The sequence below is a fragment of the Morchella sextelata genome, assembly GCF_020137385.1.
Source record: "Morchella sextelata strain SCLS chromosome Unknown scls_3, whole genome shotgun sequence".
Lineage (NCBI taxonomy): Eukaryota > Fungi > Ascomycota > Pezizomycetes > Pezizales > Morchellaceae > Morchella > Morchella sextelata.
In genome coordinates, this window is record NW_025408618.1 from 3,462,980 (window position 1) to 3,488,453 (window position 25,474).

Sequence of the window (25,474 nt, forward strand, 5' to 3'; positions counted from 1 at the left end):
GACCAAATATGAATATGATTAGAAAATATTGGATATTTAATTAGGAGTAGACTGATGGGAGAATGATAAAGGTAAGTGGACAATTGGCCGAGAGCTAAGGTTCTGTAATGATACAGGAACTAATTTGCTTGATTGATTGAAATCGAGTTAGATGCACTTACGGTAAAGATATAGGCCTGTTTTGATCATGTTACACCATAGTATCTTGAGACACCATACGATCCAACACTTGAAGTAGGCTGTGAGGTTTCGATCTCTTTTGCTTTGCACATGTAGTACATATTTAATCGGCCTATTAATATGATATTTGGAGAGGGGCTTGCGACCGCCGGCAAAATAACGCTTTCAATTCAAATGCAAGATGTGCAGAGAAAAATCTCATTTTTCATATGGAATATGAAAAAATTAATTACGACCACATTGATCCTTCCATATCTCTCAGACAAAAAGCAGCTAGCGTAGCTACGCAAGTTTTTATCTGAGAAAGCTTGGCCGTGCGAGGTCAAGCTCCTATCATTGACATATTCATTGATCCTCGGGCTGACCAGGGGAAATATTACTGATGTACGATTGGGCGTCAAGTGTTACATTGCATAGCTGGATATTAACGCCCATCGCTGCACCTTATTCTTTTTATATAATGCATGATCGTAATGATATCTAGGACTGTTGATTAATTTCTTGATCGCTACTAATTGAACGAAAGAAGTAACTAATCCATTCCCAACCAAGTATTTACCTGCACAAGACTTGACAACACTTTTATTTATTTGGGATACTTATATGAAACATATTGTACAGGAATCTCCTATGTGAAAGTATTCTACGATGTTGGCACCTATTTCAACAATTATCTGCCTAGCGTGATGTATATACGACATTTCCGGAAAAGAGCAATTTACAAAACTCAGCACGAGCGGATATGTAGATGGTCAATCACAGCCAAGTTTATGCGGCTCTAGACAGCTCATTTGATCATAATCTATATATACATCTATATACGCTTCCGCCCGTAATGTCTTAGTGCAGCATTGTAAGTTGACGACATGCAGGCTTTGCCATATTTTGCGAGCCTGGCAGAATCGCTAAACTTAGTTTTCTAGACCGTTATATATTGCCAAAGATAAATCCGTAGAATAGAAGCAGCTGTATTCGCCCTCACTTTTAAAATTTGAAAGCAGATTCCCGGAGTAAGGTGGACCTATGGTTAGTAGAGTTTACGGTAATGCACATGAATATTATTATGATCATATGAAAGGAAATAGTAAAATGTAGAGGAACTCGCATTCTCGTGACCATCACTAGTAAAAGTAAGTTAATCATATAGATAAATGACAATTCATGTCCAATTCTCATGAAATGAAGGAACATACTCCGATAGCTACTCAAGTTAAAATCTTCACATAGATACATGTCATTAATTCATGACAGCCTAGGCCTAAGTTCATATATACGTGTAGTGCCACATCAATTCTTTCTTCTTATATTACAACGCTTGATTTAGACATTATCCTACTGAATTTATAATATAATTAGATAGTCAATAACATCTAGCCGGGTACTCACCACAATGTTTGTCTCACATGAGGCGTGCTGTTCTGGAAGCTGTTAGAATTTAGGCTTTAATTTCATATATAAAGCTTTCGTCGCATGGAGACAACACCCCCTGTAGAATAAAACATCTCGATTGTGGTCGGCGCGATATAAGACACAGTTCTAGATTCTGAACGCCGGTAGTTAATTACGTTAGCGATATCGTAAAACTTTCACATGATTAAGCTGACTACATATGTATCATCTCCTACCTCCTATAACAGACCGGCTAAATCTATAGAAAAGCTAAAGGTCAAACAAAAGTTTCAAAAATCGAGAGCGCTGGTTGGTAAAGCCTGCCTTCTTTTGATCGTTTAAGTAGTTTCCCGTGAAAGAACATCTCCCACCAATCAGAGATGTATGATCTCCGGCCTTCCATGTCTACCACCAACCAATTTCCCCTGAATTTCTGAAATCATGAGATAATTCATGAACATACAACAAAATCTTTACGGAAAGAGTTAGTTAATATTCAGCGGGGCAAGCTATAAAGATCAAGAAAGGAAACGAACCTAGCTCAATTAGTTCATATGAGGTGGAGGGTGATCTAGATCTACAAGCCCGTGGCCACAATCTCATGAAATCTACATTATATATATGCACGTGCCCAGCTTAATTTATTTAGATCTATGATCGAGCACTAGTACTAACGCTATGTACATGTATCACTACATGTACATGTAATTATAACAGGAGAAGCCGTGCTAGGCCTAGGTCAACTATCTTACTCTAGCTCTCTGGGAGACCAGGACGACTCCTCGTACGCGCGTAGCTGTCTTCATTAAGGATAACAAGATCTAGAAAACTTTACGTTTAAACGTTTAGACACACAATTAATGCCTACTAATTCATGGAGATCGAGATAGATAAGATGCACGCAATACTCGTACAAAACCACAAGAGCTAGTACTTTAAGATCGGGGACCTGCATATACGCATGCCTGCATAGTACAATCATGATCATCTAACTTGATATACACCGTATATATTGTCCTACGTGAACTTTCTCAATCAATTACACACGAGTTGACCCAATTAATTTGAGGCAGGTAGCTCTAATTTACAATTATTTTGTGAATTAGAGCCTCAATTACTTAATGCGCTGATTGATGATCAATCAATTGCTCTGGTGGTACGTGGTACCAAGTGCTAGCTTAGTTGTGTGTGACAGAGGTATAGCATAATAATTAAAACTGTATACATGTATGTACATGATGTATCTACACATGTATTTAGTGCCATATGAATCCGAATTAAAGCTAGTACAGTCCTAGGAATCTAGCCGTATCGCACAAGCAGGTTTCCCATGCAAGCCCTCCCCCGGGGAAAAGCACAAGTGTTTCTAATCCCAAATTCATTGTTTTTCAGAAAAAAACTCAGATCTATAGATTGTAAGCTTTAGGACTTACTATCATAATAATACTAGTTGATTGGTAGTTACAATGCAATCAAATATGATGTCAAAACCTAAATCTAAACTTGAATCGAACTAAGCTGAAATATTCTTGGTCTCGATTCCATTTTTTCTATTAAATGATGTAGCTACACACAATTACATGTATGTTTAGATTTGTCATAGCGGGTTGTTTAAGTATATATTTTAGTTACTAAATTGTGGACTCTGTGAGCGCGTATGTACTAATTATGGAATTGTAGTATTAATATGGGTATGGGGTGGGTGTTAAGTACATTACTATGTAGCTGCTGATCTGGTAATGCCGATGGCAGCACCATAAAAGTAAATCTTTGCCTCGTCCACGTGAGCGGTCTCAAATTTCAAACTGACTACATATTATGCATCTATTCTATAGTTTACGATCCATGAAAAAAGTGTGGAAAGCTACGTACATCGCTACGTATATCCTGAAGATATCAATGGGGAGCTACATATGAGAATAAGCGCTATATATTCTTTCCATCCGTATGATACGTAAAATAGCAGAGAAGGTCGTAGATCTATACTTCATAAACTATTATAGTCACGTTCTGTGCTATTATCGCATTTAGGTTATAGAGTATCTTCGTAATCAAGTGGTGAGACGTTCACATAAAGCATAGATCCCACCTAGGCCTTGTTTCCAGCTAGATCGCCCGAAATTGGAAGTCAATGCCGGAGGAAATTAAAACAAAATAAATAAAGAGCTGTGCGACAATCGAACCCCCTTAATATGGTGCTTGAGAAAGCTCATAGTCTGTAAGACGCTGGTCGATCTTGGTATCTTAAAACTCCGAATTTATGGTTGTGTTGACAGAATAGGCTAGGATATTAATTACACAGTCCTTCCAACCGGCTTATTTTAATTCTTAGACGAAAACAAACCGACAATCTAGGCGTTGGGATTCAACTAACCACCGCCAACTAAATTTATAAATAAGATACCCTTACTGTCGGATTTTGAGCTACAATACTTTACCATAGTCTCGAAGTAGATTGTCAATATGAATCATGCATGATCGACGCACATGTCAACAAAAATATATCATACTTCACAACATACCACTTGGTTTACACCAGTCTTCCATCTCAAGATCTCCTTATATTTCGTCTTAAGTCTCTTGTTGATCATGAATCATAGTTTTAATATCGACGACCAGATGTACTATAGTACTTGTTGGTTTCATATTTTTACGTTTAATCGTGCAAGTTTCAATAAGTCAATAATTTATACTCTAGGAAATTTTCCGGTTCCATGTACGATGTAATCTTTTGGCGAGTGCTTTAGTGAATTTGTGTCGAGTAGAGTCGTCAGGGTAGTTACTAACGCAGTATGTTAGTAGGCATTTTGCACTACTTGTAATATCCCGAAGGAGCTTCTTGCCGTATTACCAGTCTACCTAATGCGGGAATTCTCCATTTTTTTTTATTTTAATTGAGGCCAACTACTAGATATAGCTATTAACGGCTAAATTGAGAACATTTCTAAATATTTTCAGTCAAAGTATAACTATATATATGTATCAACCTAGATAGAGGGAATTTTTAAAATACAAAAAAGCGCAAGCGCTTTAAAAAAAAGAAAGAGGAGACATATACTGGAATTAGACTGTGCAGGAGACATCACCGTAGAAGATACCCCTCCCATTAGTACCCAAATATACCCTAGAATTAATTCTATTATTAGTATAAATTCAAATTTTTGGGTGTAGAAGGGTGAGACTAACCTTCCATAAGTATTCTGATCCGCAGCAACAGGTACACCATCTGGTGATCCAAATCCATGAGCATCATCATTAATCTTGTACCAAGTGGCACCGGTATCATCACTTCTGAAAACACCAACCGATCCATCAACAGTACCGACAAGGTAGATAGCTGGGTATCCATTAGTGGTAGCTGGAGCGCCAAGAGCAAACTGATACCCTCTCGTCACGGTAGAGATAGCAGAGAAAGTAGAGCCAAAATCAGTCGAGTGGAAAAGGCCAATGTCGCTAGAAACCCAGACATCACCGGAAGTCAGAGGGTTGGCCACAATTTTGACAGGGTTTGATGTGGAGCTTGTATAGGTACTGGCAACGGTGAAGGTTGCACCGGAGTCACGGGAAATGTAGAAGCTTGATCCAGAAGCCCCATAGAAAATTGTGTCGTTCTTCTTGTCCGCAGCAATTACGGAGGATGATGGAAGGGAGGAAACGTCGCTAAAGGTAGTGTTGGCGCCGGTTGATACAAGGACATTTCCAGATCCAGTTCTCCACAAGACGGTGTTTCCACCTGCAGAGAGTGCGACTTTCCCACCATTGGTGTAGTCTGGGGCACCTTCATGCTCAGTCCAGGTTACACCATAATCAGAAGAAACCGCAATTTGCTTTGTTTCGCCGGATCCATCACTGCCAACACGAACGATGCTGTACGGCTTGTTCCCCGCATAATCCAAGTCCAAGCTCGTAGCCCAGTATGGATTCTTGAAGCCAATAGTAGGGGAAACATCAAGATCGTTGTGGACAAATCCAGTGATATCTCCAACAGCAGAGATAAGTTTTGGTCCAGTTGGTGGTGCCACAAGGCCTTGAATTGATGTCTCCTCAATGCCAGTAGCAAGTGACTGAAGGGTGAAGTTATGGGCTGTATCCCAGCCAAGTAGGTTCTTGCTTCCGTACACCGTGGCTCCTGTACCGTATAGAAAATGGTTGGAGTCAAAAGGATCAATCGACAAACCCTCAATCATCCATCCAACCAGTTTCCGGTAGTCTTCACCAGAGTTGGGGTCCTGAAGCCAAGGAGCTGACGAGATATCATATCCAAAGTACCTGTTGAGAACTGGGTATGACCAGTCCCATATGGGGGACCAGGTAGCGCCGGAGTCAGTAGATCTCCACATGTTCGCGTCGGGCCACCTTTTGGAAAGTTAGCGGTTTGTGAGAGAAAAGAGGACACATCCGAGAACTACCATTCGTTCAATGCCGCAACCATCACTGTACCGGGATTTTGTAGATCGATATCAATACCTCCATACCCAAAGGTGCTGTTTTCTGGGGAAATATTGGTCCATGATTCAGCACTGATGTTGTATTTGTAAACATATCCAGCAGTACCATCATATGGACCAGCACCGTCTGTGTATGTCAAATAGAGAACATTCTCCTTGGGTGAAAGAACACCCTTGTGTGGCAAATAACCAGTAGGTTGACCAGCAACGGCAGTCCCTAGTTCATAAAACAGTGTAAGCCTTTAAACCTTATCTTTGAAAAATTGAAATTGATTCATACAAGTGCTTCCACCGTCATTCGAGATGAAGACTGATTCCGAGTCCTTCTCGGCAACCCCAATAAAGATTCTAGGAGTGGCAGTGCCAAGACTACCGCTTGTCGAGTCGAAAGTGACAAATGAGATACCGATGATGTCGCCATTCAATCCATCAGTGTCAGTGGGATCAGGAATGAAAGTCCCTATAAAAGACCAGTTAGATATGGATCTGTCCAAACGTGAAGCTTATAACTGCAGGTCTGCCTACCTGGGTTAGGGAACGAGGTGACTTTAGTCCAAGTACTCCCGTAATCGGTACTCTTGTAAAGACCGTTACCGCTCCTGGCACCCATGAAAAGAATACTGCCATTGTTAGGGTCGACGGCAAGTCTTTCTCCCATGCCTCGCCCAGGCATATTGCCTCCAACCTTGAACGGCAACGTAGAGGTTGTGAAAGTTGCACCATAATCATTCGATGCAAGAATTGCACCATTATTAGGATCCCTAGATGATGACTAAATAAGTTTCCGGGAAGAATTTGTGTACATTTAGGAAATGGGGATATACATACCATGAATTGGTATATGCTCCTGTCAACAAGTAGACACGACTGGTATCCACAGGATCAGTCGCCAAACCGTCAACGTACCATTTATTCCTAAAGTTTAAATTCAATGTTAAAACCCAACCCTAGTCAAAAGCTTAAACGGGAAACTTGAACTTGATATCTTACCAATCTGTACCCGTGGCAAAATCCGTCAAAGGTGTCCACGTATCATCAGAGTTGAGCTTGTAAGCTCCGCCAATATCTGTACGGGCATATGCCACCCCCTTCTCTCCTGGATTAAATACAATGCTAGGAACAAAACCTCCGCCTCCACCGATTCTGACGTTCTTCCAGTTATAACACTGTGACGCAGGGGCAGCGTTTACACCAGGGGCTGATGCGAGCAGTGTCGCTACTGCAGAAAAGACAGGAACAAGCACAGTGATTCCGCCGTACATTTTGATAAGATTAAGAGAGTGATAATCTGGTGATCAACCAGGCGAGTAGTGGGGGAACAGGACAGCTGAAGTGCTATTTTATATACAATATCGTGACACGGTTTATGGTTGATCCATTCCTCTACTGAATATTCGAATGGTGGCTAACTAACCTTGCGGATTAATTGGAGAAACCCCTTTCACTTCCTCGACTCTCGGTACTCGGAAGCGCGTGTAAATTGATTCAGGGTGAACGCTATATTCCGACCCAGTAATGGTGGAGACATCTTCCATCAATACTCTATCTGAAGACAATTATCTAATACAGATTGCATAGTTCCTGGATTCGGACAACGGCCCTAGAGCGCCGTTCACTGTTTATCCCGGTTAACTCTCTAAAATAAACTTACCCCTAGAACAAGGGAGTATGGAATGCCCCGGATAATACGCCCTGATGTAAAAGACGGCACGAAAGTACCCGCGCCGGAGATATTCCAATGTTTTGACGATTAGTAAAAATTGAAGTAGAAGAATGGAGGCTCTTGGCTTCGGGGGTTTCGGGGGAACCAGCGGGGATGGTTATACCCGCATAAATTCAACCCTACATCCAACCCCGGCCGGAAAGGACGCCGAAGCCTGATCATGAGGGGCGTTGTTCCGAAAACTATATTACGCTAATATATAGAGTCTCTGTCATGGTGACATAACAAGGGTATATAGCGTGGTTGAGCGGCGCAACTGGTTTAAATCTCATGTTAGCAGTTCAATTACGAAGGGTATGTATGCAGGACTAGAGCTCCTCCTACAACGCTTATGATGCCTATATATCTCACCAGAGATATAAATGAAATATCAACGATGATCTGTTATGCTCTGATTGAGGTACTGAGAACCCGCCGCGTTATTAGACCTCCGGCATATGATTCGGTAGTTATTGATTGTCTATTCCCCGTGCATATGTATGTCCAACCCAATGAAAAGCTAGAAATCTCATCCAAGTTGGAGCCAATAAATTATTAGACAGCCAAATCCGTGAATGCTGGAGCAAAAGAGTTATTTTTTTTCGACGGACAGTGGACGTCGCCGGTATATATTGTTTATAGTGCAGGCGCATACTAAATATTTGAGTACATATTATAAATGCGCCAGCATTTCAGTACTTAACCCATTAATCAATCAGTGTTTTCAGCATGCAACTGTGAAGCAGTACAGCAGGTATACTAACCCTCTGCGGATCAACTTCAACTAAATACTGAAGAATATGGCTATCAGTATACGTTTGAAGACATCGAAGGCTTCAGCTGATATCATATAATCATCATTAGTGTATTAGCCAAGGGCTCTTTTAATGATCATGAGTTAGGTGCAGTACTAATTCTTGGCAAAGATCTTATAATAGCCTGCGCCTAGTTCACATGTATCACAAGAATATAGTACTGACATTTACTAATTAATAGAATCAATTGATCAAGCTCGATCAAGCTATATATATACATACTTGTATGTAATTCCCTATAACGCGTAGAATATAGCAATAGTTTCTGCGAGGCCGGCGAGATATCTCACTGCTTCGCCCCGAGGTCTTTGCGCTTATAGTTAGCACAAGGTAAATGATTGATCACGATGGCAAGGTCACATATGCTGCAGACAGTGCTTCTTCCTCATAATCAAGCTTGATGACCATGATAAACCTCGAGGTTTAGTAATTATGCATAGTATTAATATGGTAAACATGATCATCCCAAGAGGGATTTCAAAGTAGACCCTCTATCCCAGAGATATCCCAATTATATTTGCGGGCCTTTGCACTTCGTTTTTACTCTTTATTCGTTCACTAATACCTATAATAATAATCCCCAGCTGAATATCTCGATCGAGGAACGTACGCTAAAGACCTCAATGAACAGCTACCCGCTCCCGCTCGTGGGTAGATGCCGCAAGAGCGATGTTAATGCTAATCTTGTAACCCCGCCTCGTTATATGTGCCTCCAAACCTCAGCTCTTACTAGCTATGCGTTTTATTGCCTCGCTTCTTGATATATGGAGAGTTATTAGCAATGAAGAGACAAAGAAGACAGCATTTCTGTTTAATGCATCAAGAAGATAACTGCAAACATAAAAAGCAATTATATATGTAACCGGGCCGCGAGTCTAGAGGAAAAATCCGAATTATAAGAAATGGATTTTGAAGATAAATCATATAAAAATCGTTTCAAATATAACAGCAACAACAAAGCAAGATATAAGAGGCTTCATGACCTATAACAAGCTCTAGTACTACCCCCCGAATAGTTCTAAATCTATTCCTGTCTAGCCCTCCTTGTCTAGCCGCCATTACTCAGACCTAACCGGCGTATTTGCTCCAGAGTCCAAGGAAACAAGAGAAAGTCTTTCCATATGCGCTAGTAAACCCTGGTCTCCTCCGATCTCAATCTCTTTCAAAACATCCACTAATCTTTTCACTTCTTCAACTACGCAAGAAAGATTCAGTTTTTCAAAGTCCATCAAGATCAAACCCCTCAGAGAACCATCACACACCTGTATTATAATGCACCATGCTCACTCTAACCACTCCATCCTCTTTGGGATGTAAAAGCTTGGCCACCAATCTGAAAGAATCAAAATGCCCCCAAGCCACCCCAAGCCTGGGGTCTTTTGTTGTAATGAACTCAACCACGTCTTGACTCATCCATCCATTTATATTGAACGATACTATTGCCACTCGGAGCACAGGATCCGGCGAATTTTCCCCATGGATTCGAACATCACTGCGTGAGTTAAGATAATCTATTAGTATCTTTTGTAGCACAGCTTCGTGCCCCATGATTTCGGTCCAGGAGGAGACGGGATCGAGGTTAAAATAATCTACAATTGGTGGGATGGAAGATGTGAGGGCGGGGTTAGCGGCATAGAGGCCGAGCTTGACTTGAAGTGAGGTGAGAGGATGATCAAAGAAGTAACTGAAGGGTTCGAGGAGGTCATGGTCGTCTTTTAGTGACTTTTCGATCCAGATGCAGGATAGATGGGGCCCAAATACCTGTACCATATCTATTAATCTTTCGAGCAAAGTACTGGAGTCGGAGTTGGGAAATGGGGGGCCGGATATGGGGAGGAGAGGGAGACTTCTGGGTACCTACATTATTCCAAGACCAGACATAAATGTCCACACCCAGTGCACTCACGTCCACTCTCCTGTGTGGCGCAAACTCTACGCCATCGACGCACACTACTGCCTCGGGCACCATCCTATGAACGACTTCCGCAGCAACTTCTACATCCTCAATATTCCCAAGTACGCCACACGCGTGCGTCAACGCCACCAAACATGTCTTCTCTGAGATCAATTCTAATAGATCATCAATCTCTAGTCTCATGGCCGGCCCCTTCGCCGTCCACCACTTCACGATCAGATCTTGCCTTTCCGCCATCCGCAGCCATGGGCTGATGTTGGACTCATGGTTAATCTGCGTGACAATGATCTCACTCTTCGGAGGAAACAAGAAGCTCGTTGATAAGTTGTGGAGGAGTTGTGCTGTAGAGGTGCCGATTGCTATAAGCGGTATATATCAATCAGCCCAGCCTTGCCTGAGGGAGGAATATGAGGAGCAAATGACCGATTTCGTCGGCGGATGAAGCGTTGATGAAGCGTTGGGACGCGGAGAGGGCATTTTTAAGGTAAGTGCTATCCTTAAGCGGGGTGTTGGTAGGGTTCGTGTAGTATGTCGAGATTCTATTCGACAGTCATTATATGCTCAGATCAAAATACATAGTAGCTAGTATTAGACGAACGCTTCGATTACCGAACCCAGCATCTGAGTTCCGCTGGCATTGTCGAGCACAATATCACCAGTATTATCAATCTGGCTCGGCAAGCCTTTCCTTGCGCGGTCAACATGAGGAAACTTATCCCTAGCAGAGGCGATGCTGAAATCTTTGGAGGAAGCCATATATTGGGATCGAATTCTGAAGTATGATATTGACGTATACTGCCAATATTCCCCGCATCGCGATGGCCAATGTGAGCTCACATGCCATTAAACCCTAACCCTAGTATGGTAATACTATGATTATTAGGTTACTCCTTTAGGTTACTCCTACAATAAAATGATCAGTCTTGAAACCTGCGAAAAGGTCTACCAACCCCCAAGGTTGGTTCTACAGAAGTTAGTATACCCAACTCTAGGTTTAGGCTACAAAGCAATGAGCAGTTTCAAGTATATGCTAATCCCTGAGGGATCAATTAATCTGAAATAGTACCGAACGAGCTGATCAGTTGATATTCAAATATGTACTTTATTTACTAGTATATTAAGAACGACTCCAAACACGAACAGAACACATGTACTTCCTACGGAGTTAGATGCTACAGATCGAAGTTTAAGAATACAAGTAATTCGGCCCTCACTTATTAGAAAGACCAGTACTCTCCAATTGAAATGGCAGTAGCTGCATCAAAGAAAGAAGCAGGTTTTTATATCTTTCCTTCTTATTTTTAAAACTTTGATAGTTTTGCTCAGAGCAAAAGACAAAAAGATTTTACTAAAGCCCGATGCGGGGGTCGAACCCGCGACATTGAGGTAGCGCCAATGCATGATTAAATCACGTAAAAGCCACACGCTCTACCACTGAGCTAACCGGGCGTGGCGTCTCAATCAAAATATTGGTATCATGAACCAAATGTTTTTGAAATGCACAAAGAAGAAAAATCTCACTGGTGTGAGATATGCGGGAACTGTGACAAGATACAAACCACAGAGTCGGAGGCGTGTGGTACGGCTCTTTCATGCCGTGTCTACAGGCAGTCTCACAGTCGCAAGAGAATCTATGCTGGTTCGCATTTAAAACTAGGAAAGCTACTCCATATCACAAACGTTACTATTATTGTTATATTATCTAAGATCTCGGGTATCATGAATTTTATTGACAAAGACTAACCGAGGTGCCATGGGAAGGTTTTTTTATCGCGATACCTAGCCCTATACCCAGACCTCTTTCTCTATTCTTTATTCATGTAGCTGTCGACAAGTTACGTATTCCTATGACCTGGCGGCCATAAGTTGAAGTTGAATCTGACGCTGAACCTCTAGAGATAGTTACTAAGTATTTCCATCTGCCTTGGTAGCTCTATACGTATATTTCACGATGCTATCTCTCTTTCCGGCCAGGTACTTGTAACCTTTTCACAAAAACCATGGCACGAGGGCCCTTTGACCTTGAAAATAACAGGTTTTAGATTTACTTATACAATTGTAGTAAGTGATTCAAATGTAACATGTACAGCACCATCGTATCAATTAATATTCACTCATTCAATACAAATATAACGGGAAAGTTACTACAATTATATTAGGAAAACTCAGAGGGAGGCCTTGAAAAGCCTCAATTTGACGGGAATAGTCTTTCCTCGAGTGATAAATTCTATATATCAAATATGATCTAGAGCAACAGCACTCGAATCTAAAAGTAACGGATCGAACATCCCCTCTAGATGAGTCATTTCACTATTCGAACTGAACCAGGCTACACAATATGAACACTACATGCAGTATTTTATTTAGTGAGCTCTGGATCCGAATTTAATTTTTACTAGCAAATGTTTAAATAAAGGGCCATGATTCGAAAGAATGGATGACTTCCCGTAGTCATTCTGAGTGGATCTAGACCGGTCAGAATGTATTCAGATGGCGATCTGATCATGAACGACAACTTCACTCTCCAGATCTTATAGGAATATATAATCTGGGGAGGCCCCCACCCCACCTCCCCAGATGGTCTGAAGGCTTCAAAACTATTTCTTTAAACATAAGTGACGTTCCAGCAAGCGCATAGGCAGGCCTAATTATGATATCTTTCCGCTCCATTTCTCTAAATAGTTTCCCATACCTCTCTGCTCCATGCATTCCCAGCGTCGATACACCTGTAAGCTTAAGCTGGAGGTATCACCCTGCTGGAAAATGAGACCAATGGTTCGCTTACGGGTTAGAAAACCATCTTTCAAACTCTGGAACTATCTCCTGACTAGATTCAGAACGACTACGGGAAGTCATCCAGTATCACTTCAGAAATGCGCGTATCCATTTGTAGGTTTTCTAGTTTATATAAATTTTGAACTGATCATAATACTATATATCGATACTGGTAAATAGATACTAAACAATAGCGAGACAAACGAAATAGATATCAAGGAGCGACCTAGAGGCAATACTAAATAAACCCGCTCATCGACGCACATCTCCCAACCTTTGCGGCACTGCAGCACTATGCCCATTCATCAACTAATAACTACATTCGTACGTTTTGCACTTAAAATCATCGATCACGTACCCCAAACTACTCCCATCCATCTTAAACGCCTGCAATTGGAACTCTTTCAATGACCAAAATCCCTTCCCTCCCAAACCCTTAACCTGGGTCCTCATGTCTCCTTTCATCTTCAATTCATAGGGGCCCCTTGCGGCTCCGGAAGAAGTCTTCCCGGTTATTTTAATCTTGATATCTATATCTCCGAATGCAATTACGGTGATGGAGAAGGAATCGACGTCGAACACCTTGGGCGGCGTTGTATGAAGCACGGAGGTTGTTCCAGCTGTCCAAAGCGCCTGACCTGAACCACCACACTACACGATGTTGTTAGAAAGTGTAGCAATCCAAAGAACAATGCAGAAGTGCTTACTGATTTGAAGTAGTTCTGCAGGGGAGTGTTATTCTTAAAGTTATTGCAGCGCATAATATACCATTGATCCTTCTGCTGGAATTGGAAGCCGTTATATTCGTATGGTACGTTATTGGGGTTCCCGAGTTGATAGAAATCAATGCTGGGTTCGGTGGGGATATCCTCGAACTAGTGTTTTGTTATTTCATTAAGTAAGGAGCTTGAGAAAGGAAGGAGCTTTGAGAGAGAAAAGGCGCAATACCGTGAGAGTTAGCTGTTGAGGATTCCCTCTAGGACGGCAATTATTACCGCTTGAACCGCGAGCTAGTTCAGTACTTTGCCGGGCTGCAAGAGTGTTGGAGTCGGTTGGGAGTGAAAGAACTGCGGTCGGTAGGAGGAGGAGGAGAGAAGTGATGTATGCTGTGGAATATAACATCGCAAATGCATTGAAGCTATGGGGGGTGAAATTCGATATATCGCTACGGGAGAATGAGGACGTTGGGGCTGTTATGAGCGTACTAGAGATATTAAGAAGTAATGTGGGGGAACGTATCCAATTTATCTTCACTCCTACTCTGTCAAAACAGGTACTATGTGCTACTAAGATTATATTCTACTGGATACTAAGATAACCACATATACATAGAAGTCTCGATCTCGTGTCCATTATTTCAGTCCAGGAAAAAGCCTGGAAACGCGACTAGATACCCTACCCATCTTTGAATTATAGTACACATGCACCTATATATGTACCATGTACCTATGGGACCTTGTGTTTGTGGTTTGTATCTCTCGATCCCGAACTGTGGGTTCCTCCCGTATTATCTCACGAATGCAGTATCGGAATCCCAACCACCGGAGCCTCCCTCACAATAACCTATGAGATCATGATCATTGTATTTAATACAATCAACCGCACATCTCGAAAATTGGCTGAACATATAATCTGGTGGACAAACGTCCTCGTGAGAATTACAGGTAAATGTGTGACCTTTGGCACATATTAATAGAAACGCCACATTCTCAACACGACCTGATAGCTTGAAAACACGGCTACCCCTTTCCCAAAGAGAAAGTGATGATTCTGGAAGCGGAAAAGTGTAACGTTGTTGAAATGTGAGACAGAGAGAGAACTTGTCATTGGTCGATATGAGTGCTATTTTGGCCGTGCAGATTAGGTTTTTGCTTGTGTAACCCTGAGTTTGCCTTTGACGATACCGCATATGCATGCATCGATGGGCCATGACAAGCGAATAAAGTGGAACTTGGCCACATAGCTAGCTGCTTAAATGAAGGAGCCTACAGCTACTTCTAGGACATGCCTTCACTCGGATTGAGGTAGGATGAGATACGAACATAGTGAGAACTTGGTACGTACTCGAACTTCAGTGACAACAGAGCTCGATTCTTATGAAGCCTTTTTTTGCGCACTGAGCCGTCGACTAGCTGCTGACACCCACTACGTGGAACAATAGACCCAGAGTCAAGTTTCATGGATGTCGATTCTGCTCCCTTAACGCACTATTGACTGGTTTAGCTGTGATTCGGGCTTGATTGATTAATTCGACCACCTGGCTACCTCTGTGTACATCCGTGTATGTACATATGTATATGCAGTCTATTTCCGAAAATCACCTATTTTTGTTGCTAACGTTGCATTCGATCGCTATCCATCTGGTAATCTATCTTATTCATCAAGTATCACTCATGGACCGAGAAATCGAGGTTGAAATCTTGGAAGATTAGGGTCATGCCTACTATTTTTCGTGTGTTCCTATGAGACATCGTTATTGGTAATGGAAAGACCGGCATAGAAATCTCAATTACGAACGGCGAACTGAGGCCCCCATCAAGGCGACTCCAATACATGACATGAAAAGAGACTAGAGAGTAGCTCCATTTTCTTCATAAGCACAAAGAAACATTTTTTTTCCTCCTTAAAAAACGCACCCACCACACTACCACAGCACCGCAAAAACATGAACAGCCAATTCTATATATACATCTAATGTCACACCAGAAAACCAGGCATCAAAAGGAGCCCCGGGAGACTGTTATAGGCTGGTCGTTTAGAAAGCAGGGTTGGCGTTGGTCAAGAGCTGCTCGAAGTAGGCCTGGAACCAGGTACCGGCCTCAGGAGCGGGCTTAAGAGCATCAGCGAGACCGCAATGAGCGTCGTAGCGGACAGCGCTAGTGTCGGAAGTTCCGTCAGACTCACCACCGGCTATATTAAAAGAAATATTAGCAGATATCATTTATATCTTCATAGGGCGAGGAGTCCTTACGCTTAACCCAGACGAAGGCATCAAGAAGGGAATCAGTAACAGCAGTATCAGGGCGGATACCGAAACCAGTTCCGATCTGGTTACACCAATCACCCTGGGCAATCTGACCAGTGGGCTGCATTCCAGAACGGCCTTGGTCGACGACGAAGTGTGCGTTGGACCACCCGTTTGAGGCGAGAGCGGGTGCCATGGCGTTAATGTATTTCTTCTCGTCGCAGTTAACGTTGGGGGAGGTGTATGACGGGCATGTTGCAAGGGACCATCCATTGTAGTTGGCAACGTTGGTTGCAAGACCACGAAGCTGGCTTGGGGAACCGGCGTCTTTGTAGATCTGGGCGTACATAACAGCAGCAGGGGCAAGGTTAGCGGGCCATCCGAGCCATCCTCCGTGTCCTCCATCAAGATACATAGTAACGTTGGGGAGAGCGAGTTGCTTGACGGCGTAGACGGTCAACTCCTTGTACGTTGATTCGGCGCCGGCACACTTTGAAACACTGAGGTTGGTAATCAGGTTGGCAAGTGAATCGGGCTCAATGATCAATACGAGTGGGATATCTGGGAAGTCGAGGATGATGGCACGGATGGCATCAATGTAGGCCTTGTAGTTGGCAGCACCTCCATTGGCAATGGAGTACTCTCCGTTTGAAGCCAGAGCAGCACAATCACGGTCAGGCAAATCGTAGACAACGAAGGGGACGATGTAGTTGCCAACACCGGCAGCCTTGATGGAAGTAAGGTAAGTCCTCATGCTAGGGACCTTGGCTGCGGTATCACTTTTTGGACAGATAAGATTAGAGTTTGTTATTACTAGGGCATAAAGAGTACATGGTTGGAGGTACTCACAGCCAAGTGAAAGAAGGCACCTTGGCGGCAGCTGCGGCCTTGGTGGCCAGGGCAGTCTTTCCAGCAGCAACCAACGAGGGAATGGCGATGCTTGATACCTCAGAGGCGTAGTAGGGGTTGGCCCACTGGGTCTTGCCAGCGAAGGGGTTTCCACTGGCAGTAACAACGGCAGTAGCACTAGTAACAACTGCGGTACCAGTCGCAGTACCAGTCGCAGTAGCAGTGGCAACGGTAGTACCGGCGGCGGCGGTGCTAGAAGCAGTACCGGGAAGACATTGGTAGTAGTCTAAGACACTGCGTGTAAATACTCAAGCTCACCAGAGAGAAGTATATCGGCGCAAAAAACTTACAGTCATTGATCTTGCTGCAGTAGGATCCAGAAACACAAGTAGTGGAACCAGTGTATGTAACACCACCACACTGTGCGTAGAGAGCCTGCTGAGCGGCGACAAAAGGAGCTGCCAATAAGGCTCCTGCGATGATTGATCCCTTCATTGTGAAAGGTTTCGAGGGGATGAAAATGTAAAGTGCCTAATGAATGTCTGGTACAGTCTGATTGAACTGTTGTTGGAGATGCTGCCGGTAGTGGTGAAGAAAGGGTTTCGTTCGGGGATGGGATCAAGGTCTTATATACTTTCCCCTTGCTCTGAATACGTCTCTTCTGACGAGAGCTTGTGTGCAATCCATGCCAGTCCATCCTCCAATATTGAACATTAAAGAACAAAGACAAAGGCTTAGATTGCCGTGCATCGGCTTTGCAGGCCGGAGAAGCGTAGCATTCTTCCCTCATTAGTTGTATAACTCTCGTATGACTTGGTGGAAGGCACATCGTGACAGCAAGGGGGGGCGGGGTGATTATCCGAAATCCGCATCTGATATGGCCATAGACGAGGTTTGTTAAAATGCAGTACTAGTACGTGTGTACTTTGTTAGCAGGGTTCTGGGTAATACTAAATTATTGAAGAAAACCCAAATTGACGTTAAGATTCAAGGAACCGGGAGATGAGGAAGATCTCCGTATGCATGCACATATTCAGTGCAACGCTTCTCTGCTGATATTAATTTTTCTCCTGAGGCGCCGGAAGAATAACCCAATGAACGTTTAAGTTGATTATCCGGGCCGGGGGCTGCAAGCTAGCCGCAGGTACCAGATATGATTCCCTGGAATTGTATGCAACTGCGACCACCCATCCACCCCACCCTCTTTGCATGGCAGAGATTGTGGAGAGACGCCTCCGAGTATAGATGAATAGATATTCTCCTTTAGGCCCAGACTGCGGGGTCAGGGACTCAGGTAGCTGTGGAGAATGGTAGGCAACACCCAATCAGGCCGATCTTGGATGCTTGACATCTGCACGGCCCGTGGATCCGTCGCATCTGTCGCCCGTCACTTCCCCGCAAACTCCTTCCGTGCCCTTTCTCGCATCATCCCCTAAGCATATATTACATGCCACTATAGATTGCTTCTTACTCCAAAAAAAAAAATTCGCGCGGCGTAAAGGATCAATGGCGCCATTGAAGAAGCAATCGTGAGAAGAGTAATTCAGAGCTCAACTCCAGCTTCGCCTCGACAAGAATGTTGCCCGTTGAGCGCATAACCAAAGCATACAAGTTAGATACGAATATAGTGGACATTGGCTTCTAGGTAGCGGGTCAGCTGCGCTCCATCATATGAGCTGTATACCTACAGCACGTACCGTCAAAGCCCCACTGGATATTCAATGGAAGCGCGTCTGATGTTAATGAAGCGGATATTAATCCTGTATAACGGAGCGACGAAAACCTTTCAGTTTGAGGCTTAATCCTTGTAATTTAAGGGACTGTATGCGTGGGTTGAGAGTGCTGGGGTTTCGGAAGTGGTTGTTGTTGCTCCGACAGGACCCTTGCAACAGCTGTCAACTTAGTCAGAGATCTTATCTTATTTGATCAGCTGCAGGCACGTTGTTGATAATACCCCAAAGCTAAAAAATCACAACACGCTACCCTATTGGCCTTGATCGCTAGAGATGAGGCCTATGCCTGTATCTGGCATCTTAACATACCAAATCTCTCAACGTATATTTTTATCCCAGTACATAATTAACTACATACCCATAATTCCAAATATTGAGATATTCTAGAATCCCACACTGCCAAGGTCTTTAGAGTGCCTTAAATATTCAAAGTCATCTTCCTATCGATATATCATTAAGCAGACTACGAGAAGGCGAGCTGCTTGCTCAAAGTATTTCTTAGCACATACATTCACATCCGATTTCTGCAGTTCCTTGATGATCTTGCTATTCTGTTCTACATACGCACCACAGACCCGACAGCGCGTACTCAGACCATTATATTCGCCACCGAGCGTTAGCAAACACAATTGAAAGGCTTTACCGGACCGAACCGTTTCCCAGGAAGATAAACACGGGAATTTCTTCCCCAATATAGTGGTGGTATTATCCCGGTCCCCTCCCACCAAGCATTCATGCACGTATCCATGGAGAACCGGGCCCAAGAGGAGAATTATGCTTCATTTTCCGACAACCCTTGTCAAAGGAACGAGATTAAGTTTTTCCGTTGATGTAGAGTCTCTGCTATAGCAGTGTTAATTATGTGCCGGATTCTAAAAGGGAAAACCCGTCATATCGCCATATTGGCCAAATCTTATCACCCGGCTCAGCTTATCGTCATACGAGTGAAAGGAATGTGTTTGTAGAGTCTAGCCTGAGTATTAAGATGAATGAGCATGTATGAGCAGTTATTCATGGTTTGATGCAACCGACTGTTGGATGATTGGTATAATAGCAGGTGATCCAGCGAATCATCAGATATCACTCGGAATTGCTGTTTTCGGTAAAAAAGGAACGAGAGCCGGAGTATGCTGATATCAATATTTTCGTTTCTTTCTCGTATCTAAATCTGTGTTGATGACTTTACACTAGTCACCTTGAATGATGAAAACTTCCATATTGATCATCACCAACCAGAAGACATACAATTAATGAATTAAACAAAAAAAAAAGGAACCAACCAGAAGACGCGTGCCCCGAACTCTGCTTCATGATTGCAACTATATGTATACATGTAACTACACCCACAGGAAAAAAGTGACGAAACAACGAGTGAACACAAACGCAGTTAAACAACAACAATGACTTTTGAAGAGAGGCCGTACAATGCGTCAAATATACTTCAGAGGCCGCACTATACACTACCTTTTTCATTTTATAGTTCAAGCACTTCTCGTCATTGGGGTTGGTGCTAAGTGCAGGCGTTGTTTCCTCACTTTTTTCCCGTGGGTGTACATATAGTTAGTATTGTGCTGGTTTTAAGAATGCGTTAGTCAACTCGCTCTTTCTCAATTGATCAAAGCTACTCGCAATTACAATCAACGACGAGCTCACAATCACAAGGCGAGGAATAGGAATGCTCAAGTAACGATGATAATAAACCCTAACCCTAACCCTAGCCCCGAGTCAGACTCCATGAAACAGTCCTAGAACAACATCATCCCCTAACTCTAGTCTCGAGTCAGAGTTTATGGCGCTGACATTATGTAGTAGGTTCCTTGGCTCACATAAAAGGCGCAAAGTACAGGCTACTTAGTCATAACCTTTCAGGTTCATGTAGTACAACAGGATAGAACAAAGGTGTTGTTCGGACCCGGGCCAGTGTTAGATCAGTGGAAACGGAATTCCCAGTGATACTTTGACCCGTATCTCGAGACTGAACCCCGCCTACACGACTCCTGTTTTACACTAATTGGCTGTCCAGTGCCTAGGTCGTACTGAGCTCCCCACCCCCGCAAACGCCAACGGATACCGAGAAATACGAGTTTCAGCCACAGCGAGTTTCGGCTAATATTATCGCCAGTCACGCTAAAGAATGCTAGCCGAAAGTCTGGGGAGTTGTGTTCGGGTGTAACGAACGAGCACGGGCCGAACGCTGCTGCAGGGATTACGGGTGACAGCAGTCCAGCTCGGCGCTGGAGGCTAAGACATCTTAAAACGTGGCATGCATGGGTTGTGATACATCATGAGCTACCTACAAGTACCTGCGTGTATAGTTTTCTCCTGACTTCTGATCCAGAACCGTATATCCTAGATACTCTAAAAAAGCACGGAATATCTAGCTGCTGTTCGTGCTCATAATTCATGTTACGTGAATGAAAACATATCAAAATACAGGTATTGCATCGCAATTCTCAGAACAAAGGAAACTAATATTAATGAGCGTAAGGGAACTCTGTACAGTCTAGCCCTTATTTACATGGTAAAATACACGTCCACAAACCTTTGAAATTAATATCTTACTAGACCTCAGCAATGGCGCTCATGATATGAGCCTACATAATATCAATATTCCCTCAAGTTACTCTTTGGGGCATAGCCTGATGGCCCGCATGAATTGCCGTCTATCCAAACCCCTAAATCAAAGTAACGAGTCAATACATCTCCCATGGGAAAGTGTAGCTAGGAACATATGGACAGATTCTCTTACATGGTGAACCATCCGGCTGTGGGACGACATTATAAATCTGCCCCGCCCGCAACGATAATTCGTTATTCTGGGGGGATCCCACATAGTCTGATATCACGATACAGCGCTTCGGTCCGTTGTTGTAATTATAGTGGAGGTTGGGGTCTTGCTGCCATTGATGCAGTTGAGGAGGGTATGATACAGGACCGTGTGTATATCTTGGTGTATTCTGCATTAAGTGATTGTTATGAGGATTCTCGGGGAATACTGATAACGGTCTTTGGATTAGTGACATATCCTTGGGGTTGTTATTTGTAGGCTCTGTCCAAGCCCGTTCTAGGTGCGGCCCATGACTATAATTGGGGTAGTTGGTTTCCTTATTCCATCCTTGGCCGCCATGCGAGTCGTTGCTAATAGTTGGGCTACTGGCTTGCAGGATTGGAGAATTTTCGACAAAATGGCCAACGTCTGGCATAACGACCGCCCCTGGCACACCTGACTGTTGCCAATTATGATCTGACCTCTCGACATGTGGTTGGTATCCTGGCAGATCGTAACGAGGCGGGGATGGCTCCCATGCTTTCCCCTGTGTTATTACAAACATGCTACTACGCTTATTTAATGTCTGCATTTGTGGGTTAACTTGGAGTCCCGTTGCATTTAGCTCTGGACTCGGAGGTGTTAATCCCACAGACCAAGAGGAGGTTCTTTCCCTTAGAATGTGAGGTGGTTCAGATTTTGAAGGAAGAGTCTTTGAACGGCGCAGTGGGTCTTCAAGGTTCGTTGCAGAATTTTGTTCGATATGTGAATGAATATTAATACTAGGCTTGTGAGTTGTATACTGGTTCTCTGGCGGCATGTAAGGCGGGAGAGTATCGTATTCACTTGCCAACCCTAAAGCATTCAAAAGACATTGCATACCCTTTACGAAGCTGTTGAAGTCTAATTTAAAATGTTAAATAACTTTAATCGGCAATTCCGGCCAAATCAGTTGGGACCATACCAGACTCTGAGGCAAATTTCAATTTTAAAGAACCACAAATGTTAATAGGGGAAGGTGACGCGCCGTAGAGCTCTCGAGGATAAATCCAGCACCATGATGTTCTAGATTTTTCATTCTCCTGGGAGGAGGGCTCGTGTAGCTCCATGGAGGTCGTTTCATAGTTAGAGTTTCCGGGTACTCTTGAGCTCAAGGCATCCTTTGGGGACACTGTGCGATTTCAAGTCAATATTTCAACACAAACTAGACAAGAGGCAGAGATAAAAACTCACAGTAGATATTACAGTGGATATCTTGTCTCATACTTCTTAATGTGAATCTTAACGGTGCTTTGGGATTTTCGCTTTTCCTCACAAGAAGCCAGCAATTACGGAAAGTTTGACTAGGATCAAAATCGTGTCGGTTCAAAGACTCTTGGTCTTGACTTCTTATTGAAACTTTTTCGAATATAGCGTTTTTGACTCTCCTTAGATGTTGTCAGTCTCAGTTCAAGTCACCCTCAGGAATATCTTGTATTACATCAGAAATTGTGGATTTCCTTTTGTTTGAGTGGCTAGTCTTGCAAGAGCAAATTCAGTTGCAGACCGACCTGTCGTAGTCGAAAGTGATTCGTATTTTCCCCAAATTCCGCTCATAGTTTTCTGTGACTCTGTGACGGGGATATAAGCAGTGTTCCTTGATAACCGGTACAAATTGAGGGCGAACCTGAACTCCAAGGGGGAAAGGTAAAGCACAGAGAGCAGTTGACCGGCTGTGGACTATTCCAGTCCTCGCCTTTTGCGAGGGTAAACCTTGAAATATTAAATCTGAGTTCGTTAGGCTTGGATTCTTTTTTATCTGAGTATTGATTGTATTTTTTATGTATCTCTGCATTGGCCCCACCAACTAGAAAAAATTGTTACAATTAGCAATTTAAACTAATAAACCATAAGAAGTATCCTTACATTCTCCGACACCCCAATATACATGGCCCGGGTCTTTTGGGTGACTCAATTCCACCTTAAATTCTACAGAGGCGTTGAAATGGTCCAGAAAGAAATGTGCATCTTCAGGATCATTATCTTCGACGGAGCTGTGTATGTTTAAACTTTCAAACATGGCTACCCGATACCATGAGAAGCTGGGGGACTCCTCCTTCGTGAAATAATCCTGAATTTTGTCCTCATATGAGAATCTTCTTTTCTTGGGGTCTTCCATCGGATTTGAAAACTCGATCCGTTCTTTCCCCGGTAGTTTATCTACGCGGACCTTTGTACCAATTTTACCTACTCTTCTCTCACTGCACTGTGTATTAGTAAAAATACGGATTTTAGCTCAGTGAACGAGAAACTGAGAGACTATACTCATAGGACCATGCGATGTGAAGCCGGTCATCATCGTCACCGTCATAGGATGTTTTCTTTGCCCTCCTGGCAAGATCGAAAGGCATTGTTATTCCACTGAGAATGTTCCTTGCGACATTTGTCCTGAGCATTGACGCGATAGTCTCAGTGAATTGAGGCCGTTCTATGTAGCGGTTAGATAATGACACCGGTTTATAATCGTCATAATATAGGATGAAAATGGGAGTATAGTACTTTCGATTCCCTTGACTGTCAGGAAAAGATTCTTTTGGACTCCTGCCTTTGTTTGAGTTTGTAAAAGCCACCAACATTTACTACGTAGAGGAGTGCTTATTTGATAGTGCGATTGGGCAAGGAACGTCTTCGGACCACCTTTGGGGATTTGTCAGTGAACACTCCTTTATAGTAATTGACTCTTATCCTAATGATGCGTACAAGAATACTCCTTCAATTGTTTTGTATGGCACCCTGAGGATCTGAGCACCGAGCTCCCTTTGCAATCGCATTGGAAAAGATCTTCTCGTATTCTTCCTGGTGGGGTTGCTGAGAAATGAAAGCCCTTTAGTTGGGCATTTGGACATATCAGATATCTAGTTCCATCTTCCCTCTCCTCGGATATCTCAAGTTCACTGTATGTAACAAGCCACGGGTTAGAAAGAGTCAAATAAAACACGCAACCGCCGAATTTACCCACAAAGATATACTATCGATCTTCCTACATCGTTGCTCCGAAACATAAGGTAGTCCCTCCGGGTGTTTTGACCGCCAGGCATGAAAATGAGCGTCTGGCGATACTACTGGTGCAGGCTTTTCGACCGGAGATGGAGTTCGGGTAGTAGTTGGCTTTTCTATATTGCTCCCGGGGTGTGTACAGTCTGGCTTTGAATGTTGTAACCTGCGGATCTCGTCTATGATTACATCTGCCTTTCCGTCAAGACCCCCTATCCCATTGAGTATATGGCTCGCTTTATTATCGATATTTCCCAACGCCGCGCTGTGGATTAAATTAGTTAATCCAATTATTCTTTGGGGATGGGCAGAAATTGGTGTATTACCTATTTGTAGTTGAGATGAAGGTGTTGATTGCAGTCATATGCAGGGTCAATTCAGTCGACAAAGCCGTTAACTCCTTCCCTTCTCTCGTCCACATTACCCTCAAGTAGTTGTCCATAAGCCCCCGGCTCCACTCCCCCCAACTGAGTTCGCTTTCCGTCATCGCCGGGTAGTATTTCACCACAATCTTCTCCAGGCTTTGTAACTTCACTGAGCAATTCCATACAAGCTGAATTGCAGTTTGGGCAGTTGCACCACGCGCGAAGATTGAACCCGGCTTCTTGATCTCATTGTCTAGATGTCTTAGTGATTCCCCAAGGGCGTGAAGGATACTCTCAACTCCTCTAAATTCCTGAATTGCTTCGAGTCGGCCTACAGTGAGTGTTTTGCCGATGTTGTAACAGATTTGAACGACGGATAGAATATCGCCGAGACTGAGGGGGCATGCCATGGTGATAATGTGTGGTATTCAAGGTATGAACTTTTAGATTTTTTTTCAAAAATGAGGGAAAGTGTTGATATTAAATGGAGCGAGAAAAAAGAAAAACCTTAAGTGGGGAAATCAACATCATTAAGCCA

The 25,474-nt window shown here is 43.2% G+C and overlaps 5 protein-coding genes across 5 annotated transcripts; all 5 read right to left on the reverse strand.

Annotated features, from left to right (window-relative positions):
• Window positions 1–4,632: 4,632 nt before the first annotated feature.
• Window positions 4,633–7,279, reverse strand: H6S33_009736 (uncharacterized protein; the record flags this gene model as incomplete). Its single annotated transcript, XM_044841165.1, has 7 exons — window positions 4,633–4,693; window positions 4,756–5,925; window positions 5,979–6,234; window positions 6,298–6,477; window positions 6,543–6,778; window positions 6,846–6,932; window positions 7,008–7,279. 7 exons carry the CDS (start codon window positions 7,277–7,279, stop codon window positions 4,633–4,635), a joined length of 2,262 nt encoding a protein of 753 aa, XP_044698551.1.
• Window positions 7,280–9,592: 2,313 nt separating this feature from the next.
• H6S33_009737 (uncharacterized protein) lies at window positions 9,593–11,205 on the reverse strand (the record flags this gene model as incomplete). The annotated part of the gene is made up of 5 exons (XM_044841166.1): window positions 9,593–9,729; window positions 9,797–10,295; window positions 10,441–10,808; window positions 10,873–10,988; window positions 11,048–11,205. 5 exons carry the CDS (start codon window positions 11,203–11,205, stop codon window positions 9,593–9,595), a joined length of 1,278 nt encoding a protein of 425 aa, XP_044698552.1.
• A 2,271-nt stretch (window positions 11,206–13,476) lies between these two features.
• H6S33_009738 (uncharacterized protein) lies at window positions 13,477–13,985 on the reverse strand (the record flags this gene model as incomplete). The annotated part of the gene is made up of 3 exons (XM_044841167.1): window positions 13,477–13,516; window positions 13,583–13,875; window positions 13,932–13,985. 3 exons carry the CDS (start codon window positions 13,983–13,985, stop codon window positions 13,477–13,479), a joined length of 387 nt encoding a protein of 128 aa, XP_044698553.1.
• A 1,994-nt stretch (window positions 13,986–15,979) lies between these two features.
• Window positions 15,980–17,533, reverse strand: H6S33_009739 (uncharacterized protein; the record flags this gene model as incomplete). Its single annotated transcript, XM_044841168.1, has 4 exons — window positions 15,980–16,134; window positions 16,196–16,968; window positions 17,039–17,324; window positions 17,389–17,533. 4 exons carry the CDS (start codon window positions 17,531–17,533, stop codon window positions 15,980–15,982), a joined length of 1,359 nt encoding a protein of 452 aa, XP_044698554.1.
• A 3,842-nt stretch (window positions 17,534–21,375) lies between these two features.
• H6S33_009740 (uncharacterized protein) lies at window positions 21,376–25,346 on the reverse strand (the record flags this gene model as incomplete). Its single annotated transcript, XM_044841169.1, has 12 exons — window positions 21,376–21,446; window positions 21,521–22,441; window positions 22,503–22,709; window positions 22,772–22,965; window positions 23,019–23,148; window positions 23,205–23,384; window positions 23,444–23,778; window positions 23,843–24,005; window positions 24,077–24,214; window positions 24,278–24,471; window positions 24,537–24,836; window positions 24,898–25,346. 12 exons carry the CDS (start codon window positions 25,344–25,346, stop codon window positions 21,376–21,378), a joined length of 3,282 nt encoding a protein of 1,093 aa, XP_044698555.1.
• Between the last annotated feature and the right edge of the window lie 128 nt (window positions 25,347–25,474).